A 14,150-nucleotide genomic window follows, 5' to 3' on the forward strand; every position below is an offset into this window, starting at 1 on the left:
GATTCTCAGTTATCCAGGTCATGGTTGTCCCAAATGTAGTGTTCAAAAGGCAGTTGTACTTCCTTGGTTTTTTTTCTTTTTTTTCTCATCCAAGAAGCTTTTTCAGTTCTGAAGAAGTTTCTCGGATGAGAAACAAAACATTTTCAAGGAAAAAAATCCAAGTCCAGCTGCCTTTTGAACAGCACTTTTGGGGTTTCTTTCTCTTGGTCCTGGGAATTTGTTTTCTTCTTCTTTGAGGTATGCGTCAACATATCTTTCTTATGGTGACATATCTTTGCTATGGTGTAGAGTCTATTTTCCTTCTTGAAAGAAAGCCCACTGGTTTCTAGTGGCTGAGGTGCCAGCTTCAAAGATGCCACTTTGATTTTGCCAAAAATACGCTCTGTCAATGAGCCATGGGCTCTTCTGCCTTTACCAAGTTATTGAAAGATTTTGTGTAGTCACTATGCCAAAAATTGGCACCTGAATTGGCACTCTGAGGGACCATCTGTGGAATCTTTTGCTGCCTTGTGAAGCAAAATCTGGAATTTAGAACAAAACAGAATTCTTTATTGGCCAAGTGTGATTGGACACACAAGGAATATGTTTCCAGTGCATAAGTTCTCAGTGTGCATGCAAGCAACAAGTGATAAATCATGATCATAATCATAAGTAATTTAGGCCGATCTGAATAATTTTTGTAAAAGGGGGAAAGAGAAGCTGAGTGTTTGCACTGTAATTCTGACTGACAGGAAGAGATTCTTGATTGTTGGTGGACATGGGGCATAATTTTCAGAAAGAAGGAGTCCAGTTTGAGTCTTCCATCTTTTTGGTTAAGGAGACTTCTTTGATAACATCATTTCATTCTTTAAGCTCAGCATTGAATACAAGCAAAGGAGGCATCCTTCTTTAACCAAAGTTGGTGTTTTAAGTGTCTATAAAATGTTATTGGAAAAGCCTAACATGATTACTGTCTGCATATGCCAAAGTTACCTATAGCATCAATGAAGTTTTCCTGAGGGATTTTATCTATTATGGCTTTGTACACTAGTGGACTTCCCCCTTGTAGGTTCTCTTAAGGCCTAATTAAAATAATTCATTTGTTGGTGTAGAATGAAATATTTTCCTAACATTAAGTTTATGACCATAAATTGTTAGCTTGGAAGCTGTAAGTAAAATTGCAGCTTCATTTGAAATACAATTCCACATATATTTCCTTCAAAGTAAGTTTAAATTCTAGACTTTATTTTTTTTTTGACAGAAAAATCTCAACCTTAAAAACGGTCCCAATGATGTCACTTTTAGTGTCACAACACAATATCAAGGAACATGTCGCTGTGAAGGCACCATTTATTTGTGGAACTGGGATGACAAAGTCATTATTTCTGACATTGATGGCACCATCACAAGGTGAGTTTTTAGCCAGACACAGAATGGCACGTTTCTGTTCAGGGAATACTATGTTCTGCTCTCTCTGATAAGACAAACTAACAGTGGTATTTTTACTTTAAAATGAACAGCAAATATTAAAAGATTGGCTATTTCATGATTTGTGAAAGAGAAACAAACATTAAAGATTTCCTTTGAAGTGTCCCGTCTGTTTAGTGTGGTGGAGTCATGTATATTCATTTCACTTAAGGATCGAACTACTCCAAGCAGCACATTGATGGCACAGTCTGTGCTTTACAGCATATAAAAGCACTTGGCCATTGTCAAACATCAGACAAAGTGGGGATGCCAGCTCTTTGCTTCTGCTATGTGATACAAGAGTGACACAAGGAAGTAATAGTGGCTTTTTGCCAATCTGGCTGAAGTGATAGGAGAATGCGTTTTCCTCTTCTTTTATGTGCCAGACAGTGGCCAGTTGCAGGACATAATTATCCTAAGAGTGAAATGTTGCAGGAGGTGCAAGTAGAGTTTCTTGGTCTTTCACAGCCCAGGAAATCAGTGGTTGCAGTTCTTCTACATCTTCTCATTTGGTTTGTTTATTTTTAGTATTCATTTTAAAACATTCTTTAATCATTCCTGTGCATTCTTTTATTGCTGAAGTCAGAGCTCTGATTTTTTTTCTTTTGTCATGCTAAGCCATAGGGTCATTGAATTAAGCACAACTGGCTGAATTGACGTGGTCATGGTTTATAAATGGCAGTGGATAGGTTTACACAATATGCAAAAAAATAAAAAAAAAATCCCCTCCCCTATGCCAAAATTTAGAATGACATATATGGGAAGTGTCAAGAATTGCTGCTTTTTATAGCAGGTCTAATAATGATTTTTAAAATCTACATTAACCTTAACTTTGTCGTACTGGAGTTATCCATGCCACCCAAATCTCAGGTTGTGTTATTGTCACTCCAAAAACCTTCTGCTTTTCAGCAGCACCCACTCTTTTATCCAAACAAACAAGTTGCAAATATATAGTTTCTTCTTCTTTTTTGTACTTTGCAACGCTTTATATTTAACTTGTATTTTACCCCCTCCGTCACACAAATTTAGTTATATTCTTCTAGATTGTTTAAACGGTGTATCAGTTGTCAAAAGTGATGTTTTGGTTTGCCTGACACAAAAACAATGTTCTAGGCAAAATATTCATCTTAATAATACAAATTCTCCTCAGCAATAACAATTGTAGTTTGCTTCATGTTAACCTATCTTTTCTAACATTCTATGTCTTAACATAGTTATTTTGAAATAATATATAACCCATATTTGTCACATGATGACAAATATTTTATCTTCTTCTGAATTTTAAAACCTTTTATTCATCAATTCTGCTTTATCTTGTATTTTCATATTTTTCATTACTATCTTTAGCTTCTGTTTAATCCTACTAACGTTAAATCCTACTAATGCATCAAATTCTGTTAGACGTGTCATACTGAGACTAAGGAGTAGATACACACCCAGGTTGTGCCCTAAACATCTTTGTTGCTGTTAGAACGAAAGAAACATTTGATGGATGTTGAATCGTAAGCCAACACAAATGGCTAACTTATTGTAAGTTATTAGAATCCTCTCAGGGGAAATGTAAAATAAAATCAACAGAAGAACTAGTGATAGAGGGATATACTTACCAATTTCTTTTATTTACAATTATTATAAAGTTTAAACTAGACAGAATTCATAGTTCTGAACATTGTAGGACTGAGTTTGAAATATTATGTACAAATAGGAACAAGTAATTGCTAAAATGTTTAAACATCTGTTGAAACATGAAAGTGAAAGAGTAAAGTGACTCAAAATAACTGCTGCGTCTAATATATAATTTAGTCAAGGAAGGATTTTGGTAATAATACTATTACCAAGTCAATAGGGTCAACATAAGAATATTTCCAATACCATTGTAAAGTGAAAATAATTGTTTGAAAAGGAAAAAATAACTAAATGATATTTCTAAATATATTTCTGCATTGCTAGAGATCATTAAAGTAATTGTGCTGAGCAACAAGTATATTTTCTGTATTCCACAAATACAGCTTGTTATTGTAAATTTCTTCTTGGTTTCAAATATCTTCTGTTTCTTTAGATCAGATACTTTAGGTCATATTCTACCTACCCTTGGCAAGGACTGGACACATCAAGGCATTGCTAAATTGTATCACAATGTGAGCCAGTAAGTATATTAACTATTCTGCAAAATCACTTCTTCCTTTATCAGCAGTTTCCATTGCATATGAGTTGGCATATAAAAATAAATGCCAATTATTGAGCTAAGAATATTTCAAACATTGAGAATTGAGCGCCCATCCTTAAGGACGGTGAGGCAGCTTTGGAATGATAAATAGCATGGCTATGTAACAGCTCTTATCATTTTTGCCCTCTCCAGGAATAAAGTTTGGTTCTTAAAGACCCTGAATGTACTCTTCCTGGAAACATAGTGTAGCATAATAGGTCTCAAACTTGGCAACTCTTAAGACTTGTGGACTTCAATTCCCAGAATTCTTCAGCCAGCCATGCTGACTAGGAAATTCTGGGAGTTGAAGTCCACAAGTCTTGAAGAGCTAGCATAAGTTTCAGTGGCCCACCCAACTTGCCTAAGAGCACTTTTTTTCCTCCTTTTTAATGCATATGCAGAACTCATGGATGTGAACTGTACTAAATTTTCTTGCATATCTGTATTTGGACTTGTATACCTTTTGGGGTATGCAGGTAGTCCTCAATTTACAGCCATAATTATAACCTGAATTTCCAAATTGCTAAACGAAGGTGGTTAAGCAAATCTGGCTTCCCCCACTGACTTTGCTTGTTGGAATCTGGCTGGGAAGGTCACAGATGGCTATCACCTGACCCTAGGATATTGTGACCCTTGTAAATGCATAGTGGTTACCATGTGCCCAAATTTTGATCATGTGACTGTGGCGATCATAAATGCAAGGACTAATTTACAACTCACTTTTTTCAGTGTCGTAACATCAGGCTCAAATAACCACGAGCATCCATTGAGTTCAAAGCACAGAAGAATGTATTATTGCTACATCTAATATAAGAATCTAATCAACTAATGGTCAAAGTTAAATTGGCATTATATAAGAGTCAATGGAAATCATTTGGGTTGGGGTGGAAACTGGACCTGGATCTCTTGTGGAAATTCAATGACTCCAAATGATAACACATTTAATCTCACCTTCCAGCCCAGGTTTCTCCTACATGTAACTTAGAATGATTGCTAAATGAACGGTTATAAGAAAAAGACTACCTATATATATTAGGGGGCGTGCATAAGCGCACCAAAACGTGCCTACCAACCCTGTCCTATTGTTTCTTTCTTTGTTCTTATTTGTATCCATTTCATGTATTTATAACATGTATTTATACTTATACCTGTTATCTAATAATTGTTTGACAAAATAAATAAATATTTATCTATATCTATCTAAGATTCATGGGAAGAGTTTGATGTGTATGAAGGCCAACACCAGCTAAAGAACTGGCAGCTGTGGCTTCACATTGCTGCATACATAATAATAATAATCCCTGTAGGTTGCAAAAACAATTTCAATAAATGTGTGATGATGACGGCCTGTTTTTTCCTCTTTAAAACCACAGGAATGGATACAAGTTCTTGTACTGTTCAGCCCGTGCTATTGGGATGGCAGATATGACTCGAGGTTACTTGCATTGGGTGAATGAGCGGGGAACGGTGTTACCACAAGGCCCTGTGCTATTAAGTCCCAGCAGTTTGTTCTCAGCTTTTCACAGGTATCACAGAACTTGATTCTTGTAACCCTAGAACAATGTATCCCAATCTTGGCCTTTTTAAGAGGTGTGTGGTAACCCTAAGGCCTCAAAGATGGCCTCATTACCCATCTCAGAGATGGGTGCATTACTTGGAATGCTGACAGTGTGGATATCAACTACCAGTATTCTGACTGAGGAATTCTGGTAGTTGAAGTTCACACTCCTTAAAAGGGCCACAGCTGAGAAACATTGTTATAAACAGGGTGTAGTTTTTTCCATCACTAAAATGGTTCAGGGGTTAGACCTACTACACAATAAGATTAAGGTGTCAGCAGTTATATACTATTGCAAAGGTATCATATACTTGTGTAGTGAGCCCACGAAATGTAGTAGTAAAATATATTATTGTCCCGTAATGCACGTTGTTGCAATCAGTATTTATGGATCAACTCTAGTGAAAGGTAATTATGTGATCCTGATGAAAAAGCAGTGAGATTTAAGCTATTTTTGGCAGAAATATAAATGTATGGATTTGGAACCTGTAATCAGAATTCACCTTAGGCTTATGCACAAAATTGTGTGGGAAATGTTTAAAAGCAGAGTATTTTCCTCACTAAATATATTCTTAATCCACTTGCTTCTTATTTGCACTGAACAAAAATAAACTAAAAGAAAAACATTTGATCTTTATATTTCTAAAATACAGCAGATTGGAAAACTTTTCCTTTCTGATTTGATGTTATTGTCCACTGAGGGAATCTGATAATCATAAAATAATTATAAGGCCAATATATTAATCAGTAAGTATATAATTTTTTTTGAAGACTGAAATTTTATCCAAATGAACCACAGCTCCCACATTGCCAAAATCAGCAGGCTTATAGCAATGCAACTGGCCTGTTTCGTGTACGTAGAATGAGTCTTCATGTTTAATTTTAAACAGCCCTATGGACTATAAAAAAATTCTGAAAACCTTGAGAGATTAGTCCGAAGTCTTCATCAGTTGAAAGTGTTCACATACCTGAAAGAAATATATTGTGTACCGTTTACACATAAAGCATTATCATCTAATATTTCACCTTATTTTATTTTTACCTAATTTTATTTGCTTCTTTTATTTCAGGGAAGTGATAGAGAAGAAGCCAGAGAAATTTAAAGTTCAGTGTTTAACAGACATAAAAAACTTATTTCATCCTAACACAGAACCTTTTTATGCTGCCTTTGGCAACAGGCCTGCTGTAAGTACTAATTGTGATGATAATTCCCAGAGTTCTTCCACAGAAGCAGGATTCATTTTTCAGTTCAGAAAAGTATTCTCTGGATTCTGCTAAACTTCAACTCCCACTGCCTCAGTTGGCCATGCTGGCTGGGGGCCATTTGGGTCTGTTCTTGACCACCCCAGACCCCTGATCTGGTTTAGAAGGATGCCATTGTTGGTGGTATCAAAAGCTGCTGAGAAGAGGTATCAGGGCTACATATTGGTTTGAGACCAGATGAAAAGGAGTCCAGAGAACCTGTTTCCTCCAGAAATGCCCACTGAAACTGCAGTCTTGCTGTATTGCAATGGCTTTTTGAGGAGGGATTAAACCATCTCCTTCAGAGTCAATAGAACTATCCCTTCTCTCAAGGATGAGTTCACCACTACATAGATCCAACCATGCCACCTCCTGGGAGACCTTGACCAACTGGAATGGACATAGATCTGAAGCACAGGTGGTCATACTTACACACACACACACACACACACACACACACACACACACACACACACCAGAAAAAACCCCGTCTCTTATCTCAGGACTAACAGCTTGAAAACCTTCCCAGATTATCTAACTAGGCTGCCTCAATCACCTGCAAAGGACTTGCATGGCTGACATCCAGCTCAAAGTGGATCAGATACTGAGAATAGGCCTCAGTGACCTTGTAGGTATCCCACTGGTCCCCACTGGTCTCTCCCTGCCTAGGTATAATTGTATTAGCTGAAATCTGCAGGTGGGCAATCAGTAAACAAAACAACAGCAGAGAAATGCAAACACTGCTCTTATCTTCCCAAGGTAATCCTTAACAAAGGTATCTTATCTGTGCTTAGATAACCCCTTCTATATCGCTTCCATTCCCTAGACAGCCAGATCAAGCATTCACTGAATGTTTGTGAAACTCTGCCATTCGTTTTTAATGGTGATAATGACCAGAAAGTTTTTTTTAAAATTGTATGAAAACAACGGTTGCAATTCATTTCTGTGTTATTACTGTGAAAGCTACTATCCCAGAACTTCAGACCTAGTTCTTGGAATATATATTTTGTAATTATTTATGAAGTGCCTCCAATATATACAACTAAAACTATTTGTGGCTTATTTTAATGAGATTCATATATTTTTGTTATTTTATTCAGGATGTGTATTCATATAAGCAAGTTGGAGTTTCATTAAACAGAATATTCACTGTTAATCCAAAAGGAGAACTAATTCAAGAACATGCTAAGACCAACATTTCATCGTGAGTATCTTTCGGCTGCTTATGTAGTGCTGATTTTTTTCTTTAAGTCCTAGATACTGGAAGTTATAACATGAATTAAATGGAAATAAAATTTCAGCGATATTATGTGTATTCCCAACATTTACTTTGGTTGAGTAGAGATTAATAACATCAAAAAGTAGGAATCTACATGTTCTTTATTTAAACAATCTCTTTATTAAAGGACTCACACATTGGGTTAAAAAATAGACTTGCAGTGATTTAAAAATGCCCTCTTAAGAATTCAATAAGGTGAGGGTATTTGTGCATACAACAGAATAATCAAGTAAACATTTCTAAAAAAGAACGACCGAGTCCCGTTGTAAGTACAATCCATTAACAACTTTTCTCCTTTCCAAACTTTTGTTTTCGGATGTCTCATAAGCTGTTTGTCTACCCTGGTGGTTATGTTTGTTAGGTTTTCTGAAGTTGAAATTCGGGTGGGAAAAACTACTTGGAAGTGATTATAGAGGGAAGTGTAACACTTTGCTACAGATGGAGTTTTCCCAGGGGTTAATAAATTTGATTAGGAAAAATAAGATCTTGTTGCTTTCACCTGTATCTCTATCCTGCTCTTTCCAATCTTTGAAATCCAAAGATCAGGATAATTTCAGTTTGGCCATTGAAAGGCTTACTCTTAAAAACACCTCAAATGTTTACCTGTTCATTTCTGTAAGCTGCAGGAGATGCTTTTGTAGCTGTTTTTACTTTAGTGTGTTTTGTAAATCTATTGTGGCTTCTTTTCTTACAAGTCTTTTGGTACCAGACTGACTAACTGCGGTTTACAAATCTTTAGCAGCATCCCAATGCTTCACTCAGCGTTTTAGAAAACCACACCACTGCACCTAATATTCAGAAATAAGTTAAAAGGCTGTAGGGATGTGATGTTTTTCTAATTATTTTGCCCGAGTTGTGTTCATGCAATTCACCACATCAGTAATATATTTTATAATGTTTTGATTTTTACCTTTTTACTGTTTTATAAGCTGTCCAAAGTTGCCTTATTGGTGAGAAGGGCAGCGTGTAAACTAACCAAATAAATAAAATAGTTCAGATAATATCTCAGATGTTTCTCTCTCTCCCCCCTCCTTCCATTCTTACTCCCCCATTCTCTCTCTCCTCACAGGTATGTGAGACTTTGTGAAGTGGTGGATCATGTATTTCCCTTGCTGAAAAGAAGGCATTCTTCAGACTTCCCCTGTTCTGACACCTACAGTCAGTTCACATACTGGAGGGAGCCACTGCCACCTTTTGAAAATCAAGATATTCATTCTAGTTTGCCATAGCTCTTTTGAAACATCTTGGCGGCATCTCAACATCTCAGCTCTTCTGTGCTTCAGTTGTTCAACTGGATTTTGTGCCTCAAAACAAAATTGGGGATGAAGTGGTTTAAAAAAAAAAATCAGTTCAGAAATTACCTTTGTTCTTTAAAAACATTTCTGAAGGTTGTCCATCCAGCTCTTCACCAGCATAATGCTTAAAAGAGGTACCCAATGCCATGTGTTCTTTTGAAAGGGACAGTTCCGAGTGCTGTGGTAGTGGGAAGATCAAAGTCCTCTATGGTCTTCAGTGTTTCCATGTGAGCTTTGAAAGCACAGTGGTGTGTTTGCCCCTTGAAGCATAACCGGCGCCATTCCACCCACTACTTCTCGGGTAGAGGAAGAGGAAACAACTCTAAGCCTCTGAGGTGTAACCCATACATTTTCTATGCTCCCTGCCCCCCCCCAAAATGGCCATCAATGAAATACGCTGAGATCAAGTGAACAAAATTCAGTCAATCGATAAGCTTAACGCAGCATGGCTGTGATCACTAGCACTGTACTAGTTTTTATTGCTAACAGTATGATTCTGACCTCCAATTCTGTCAATATTGCCAAATTGTTCTTTCAATTTTATTATTACGATGAAAATCTTTTTTTTTTAAGGAATTGAATGCACTTTGATTATCATTTGCACGTGACTAGTTGGCTCTAATTAAGCTTAGGCCATATTTTACCAAACAAAACCTTGCGTCTGCTACCATTATGTCTGCTACCACTGTGTTTCGTCTTAATCTTGCTAGAAGATTTGGACCCGCCAGAGGACCCGCTAGAGTTTACTACTATGACATACGCTTGTCAAATAGGATGTCTTAGAAAGGATACTTGGCAGTGGAGTCCTCTGCCTTTCCTGGTTTCTTTTCCATGAAGAGCGATGCCATTTAAGTAGAAGTATGCTCTTCCCATCTTACATAATAATTATACGCAAAGGTTTCTGCTTCCAATCGCAAGGGAAACATGTCTGGAAGTATTTTAGTGAACTTTCTTGAATTGCTTTGTTGCTGATTCAGCGTATTTTATTTGCACTACGTGAATTAGATGTGAAGTGTGAAGGAGTTGGCTGATTTTAAATCCTTTGAAGATTTATCTTTGGGTATTTTTCTTTTTATTTTACCACACAATTTTGAGATTAATATGATTTGGGGTGTCCTACATTATAAGACAGCCATTACTGAGAGTTTTTCCTTTACATTTCATTTTTTTCTTGATGCAATTAGGAGAAATCATTATCTTCCTTTTTTTTTTTTTACATTTAACAGTCCTGAGATTCAATATTATAATGAATATTTTAGATTGCTTTTGAGATGAGCTGCTTTTTACAAGTTGCTGGCCTTCTTTAAAATGCAGATTTCCATTGTTTATACTGTAGAATATCAAATCTTTTTTAAAAAAAGAAAATCCTTGCTTTTATTAAACTATTTCCTTTTAATATTTATTGGGAGGTTGCTAGGTAATCAGTTTAAGACTAGACATAAAGACAACAGTAAGTGTTTTTTAAAGTTAGAGACTGGGCAATATTAATGGTATTGGGATGATTAGAACATATGTTAAAATACCTTTCTCACTGTGTTGCAATGTCACTTTAGTACTTTTCTCTTGCTGATCTCTGAGTAAATAATACCCCTTAGAAGAAATGGTTTGGAATCCTTATATGAATATTAGATATATTTTTTTTACCATTATATAGATTCTGCTTCTTTTAAAAGGGAACTTAGAATTCTGTCTATTTGTGTTTTCATAATTGCACTCTAGCAGCTGCCAAATATAGTGGCCAAATCCAGCTAAAGTTCATTATATAAAGTTAAATTACTTTCACTAACTTGACCTAGATGGTTTTCCATAAATAATGACTTGGAAGTCCCAATAAAGTCATTGGGCCTAACTTTTGGAAAAAATATAATGGATTGCTGTGTTAGTAACCTCTGCCTTTAACTGGATTTAGGATCCAAAGCTGCAAGCCAATTTTAAGTAAGGAAATTCATTTGCCATTAAATCAGTGGTGCTTTTACCACTGCTAGTGAAAGTTACATTCAGTATCATAGCTTGTCGGTCTTTAATGAATTAATTTCACACTGGCTCCTACAGTGCACATTCCGCCAAATAATTATCCTGTTAGCTTTATGCTGCAACTGATATAGCTACTCAGAAATAAGCCCCATCAGTACAGTTGGATTTCATCATATGTTAATTGAGTCAAAAATTTGCAATTTTAATCCTGTAAGACAGCCCACACGATTAAATCTCATGTTGTAGATTCTGTTCTCAACTTACAGTCTTTGGGATGAAGATTGATTCAAATCAGGATTGTCGGTGACCATAGTCATGGCCCAGCTAGAAATTGGTTTTAGATTCTCATTTAATTCCTTCTGTGTTGTTAATATTTTTATGAATAGACAACACTTTCTGAAGCAATGTCACTGTTTCCTCTGATTACTGTTCTCAGCAGTCCAAAGCAGCATATGTAAAATAAATAAAGTTAAACCAAAACTGCTCAAGCCCTAAAGCCACTTGCTTGATAGGGAAGGAGAAATGGAGTTGAGATTTGAATCCATTTCTCTCTTTCAAAATCTGTGGTTTAGCTTTTTGAAAAAAAACCCTCCCATCTCTTAAAGCCCAAGAGGTTAAAATTAAAGGGGAATTATGTGCGCACAGCCAAATTTCTACATGTTGTTTTGCTTCAACGAGCACACAAGCGTGCTCTTTTGTATTCCATTAGATGAATTAGGGCAGTGGCCCCCAACCTTTTGGCCCCCAAGGACCGGTTGCGTGGAGAGAGGTTTTTCCGTGGACCAGAGGAGACATGGTTTTGTATGCTGCCTGCATCCTGCGGATGGGGCTTTGCTTGTTTGCGCGGCCCGGTTAATGACATGCCGTGGACCGGTGTAGCTCTACAGATTGGGGATCCCTGAACTAGATCACACATTCCATTTCATTCCCTTGAACAGGATTTTGTCATTTTCCTTGTCTGTGTCATCCTATATGCTTTAAGTAGTACAATTGGATACCATATCTTGATGGGATTAGTAAAGTCCCTCCAATTATTTCTGAATGTACATTGATTCCTACATATGGGCAATATCATACATAAAGAAATACAGGTACTGATCCAAAACCAGCATAATTTTAAGGTCTTTAATGTTACAAAATTACTAGTTGAGCAACATAAAATCTACTTCTCAGGTCCAAGAACATTATTATGGATTGAGCAACATTTGATAAACCTCAAAGTCTAGCATGGGGAACAGAAAGCCATGGAAAAACATGTTTCGATGTTATCACCTTTGGGGCATGTATATTTATTGCAGAATGTTTCTCTTGCTTATTCCTCTTTCTTACGCGCATTGCAGCCAGAACATGTGTTTTGCCATTTTGAATTTGTATGTGATTTCTCGGATCAAAACATGCACGATGCACCTAAGGTTACACAATAATGTTGTATAGCCCCTGGAATCTTGCTTCTGCCCAGTCCTATTTAAACAGATTTCATTCCCATTTACCTAAATTACAAAAACACAGCTAGAATTCACTACTTGGTAAGTGCAGATTATTTTCTTATTCCAGTTTTTAAAGGAGGAAAATGCTGCCTTATGAACAGGCTTCATTTTAAGGAATTGTTCCTAAACCAACAGGAAATATTTTCAGGAATTGGACTGTGTCACTAAGGCTAAACTGAGAATTTTTGGATGGGCCTGTCATGATCACCCCACAATGGAACTCTACTGCGATAATACTTGAGGCAAACTCTGGATTTCTTTAAGAAAATGTGAATCCACTTGAGAAAACTTGGCAAATTTATTTTGTTCTTGTTGGCTGATTTTTAACGTGCCTGGCAAAAAATTTATTTTTAAAAAACTTCCCAAAGCTTTATTAGAAATGCTATTGTAGTCCTGAATGTAGTTCCTGGGAGGATTGCAGCTGATATTTATGGCATTGGTTGGGGAGGAATATTTTTTAAAGCTTTATTGTTAAAAACTTAAAATGAGCTGCACATACGGTTTCTAAATATTTTTTAATTTGGCCAGGTAGTTCTGCATACATTAAAATGGCATTGTTGAATTTGCACAATAAACATGGAATGGATAAATTAATTCTTTCTGTGAAAGAAAATAAATGACCCTCTTTACTTCTGGTGTATTGATGGTTTTCTGTTACAGAAAAGATACCTTTTTCTTAATAGAAAGCCAATATATGCTCTGTTTATACTGTCTCCCATATCTTAATGTAGAATATGCAAGGTGGATCCCTGTTTATTTTGATACATTTTATGGCTATTTAGTTCCATATGTTGAAATTTAAATAATGGTGATGGAATTTGAGGCCAAGTGGGAGAATTACTAAGAGATATATTGGGGGAAAGTATTTTTTCTGTACATATGTGCTGTAGTGTTGTGACTCTATTAAAAAAAAGATAACTTCATTTTAATGGTCAACAAAATGCAAATAAATATATTGTAATAAATTCAATCCATGTGTGGCACGTGATTTTCAAAAGATGCACAACGAACAAAGTTCAGCCCAAGTGAAGCTCTTTAGGTCTCTGGAGGTTGGTAGGAAAGTTTAAGCACAAAGTGAAAGTCTACTTGGACTCAATCACAACTTTTGACTCTGTAATCCTAACCATGTCTATTCACAAGTCCCTGAGTCACGGATAGTCCTCACTAACCACCGTTAGGGATGCATCATCATAGCTCTAGCTGGCTTGGGCCCCAAGCTTAAGTTTCCTATTTTGAGCATTATGCCTGGGAGAAAGAAAGAACTGGAAATAAATCTCAGAAGAAGAAACGCCATGCTGATTTTATTGCCTATCTAATGTAAACGGATCCAGAAAAGTGGGCATAAAGCAACTCATTTTGGGTGTTGATCTCATTGCACCGTTGGTTCACTTCTCTGGTAGAGGAATCCTGAAACTATATGATGTTTTGGTGCTTTTCCTTATATCAACCTTCCCCCACTCCAGGGGAGCTGCCTCTTTGGCCTTTTCTGTTCCAGAGACATGTACAATATTAAGGAGAAGCTTTGATCACATCCTCGGTGTGCCTCTTTATCCAAGCAGCTTTTAGCAGAACAATTGATTGGTTAAGTTAACACAGACAACAGCAACAACAATAAAAGTGGGGAGGGGAATTCCTCTTAATTCACTGGCAGCTCTCACCTGGG

At 36.5% G+C, this 14,150-nt stretch overlaps 1 protein-coding gene across 9 annotated transcripts in view; it reads left to right on the plus strand.

Annotated features, from left to right (window-relative positions):
* Positions 1 to 13,457, plus strand: part of LPIN1 (lipin 1) — a 111,220-nt gene extending 97,763 nt beyond the window's left edge. For all 9 annotated transcript variants that reach the window (XM_087917286.1, XM_087917282.1, XM_087917292.1 and 6 more), the window contains 6 exons: positions 1,241 to 1,389; positions 3,506 to 3,592; positions 5,026 to 5,178; positions 6,281 to 6,395; positions 7,553 to 7,656; positions 8,801 to 13,457. In XM_087917286.1, coding sequence (XP_087773412.1) covers positions 1,241 to 1,389; positions 3,506 to 3,592; positions 5,026 to 5,178; positions 6,281 to 6,395; positions 7,553 to 7,656; positions 8,801 to 8,960 — 768 coding nt within the window. In that variant the 3' untranslated portion in view covers positions 8,961 to 13,457. The remainder of the gene's footprint in view (positions 1 to 1,240; positions 1,390 to 3,505; positions 3,593 to 5,025; positions 5,179 to 6,280; positions 6,396 to 7,552; positions 7,657 to 8,800) is intronic.
* The last annotated feature ends 693 nt before the right edge of the window (positions 13,458 to 14,150 follow it).

This window comes from Pseudonaja textilis, chromosome 1 (assembly GCF_049901715.1).
Source record: "Pseudonaja textilis isolate UNSWEBS1 chromosome 1, rPseTex1.2, whole genome shotgun sequence".
Taxonomy (NCBI): Eukaryota; Metazoa; Chordata; class Lepidosauria; order Squamata; family Elapidae; genus Pseudonaja; species Pseudonaja textilis.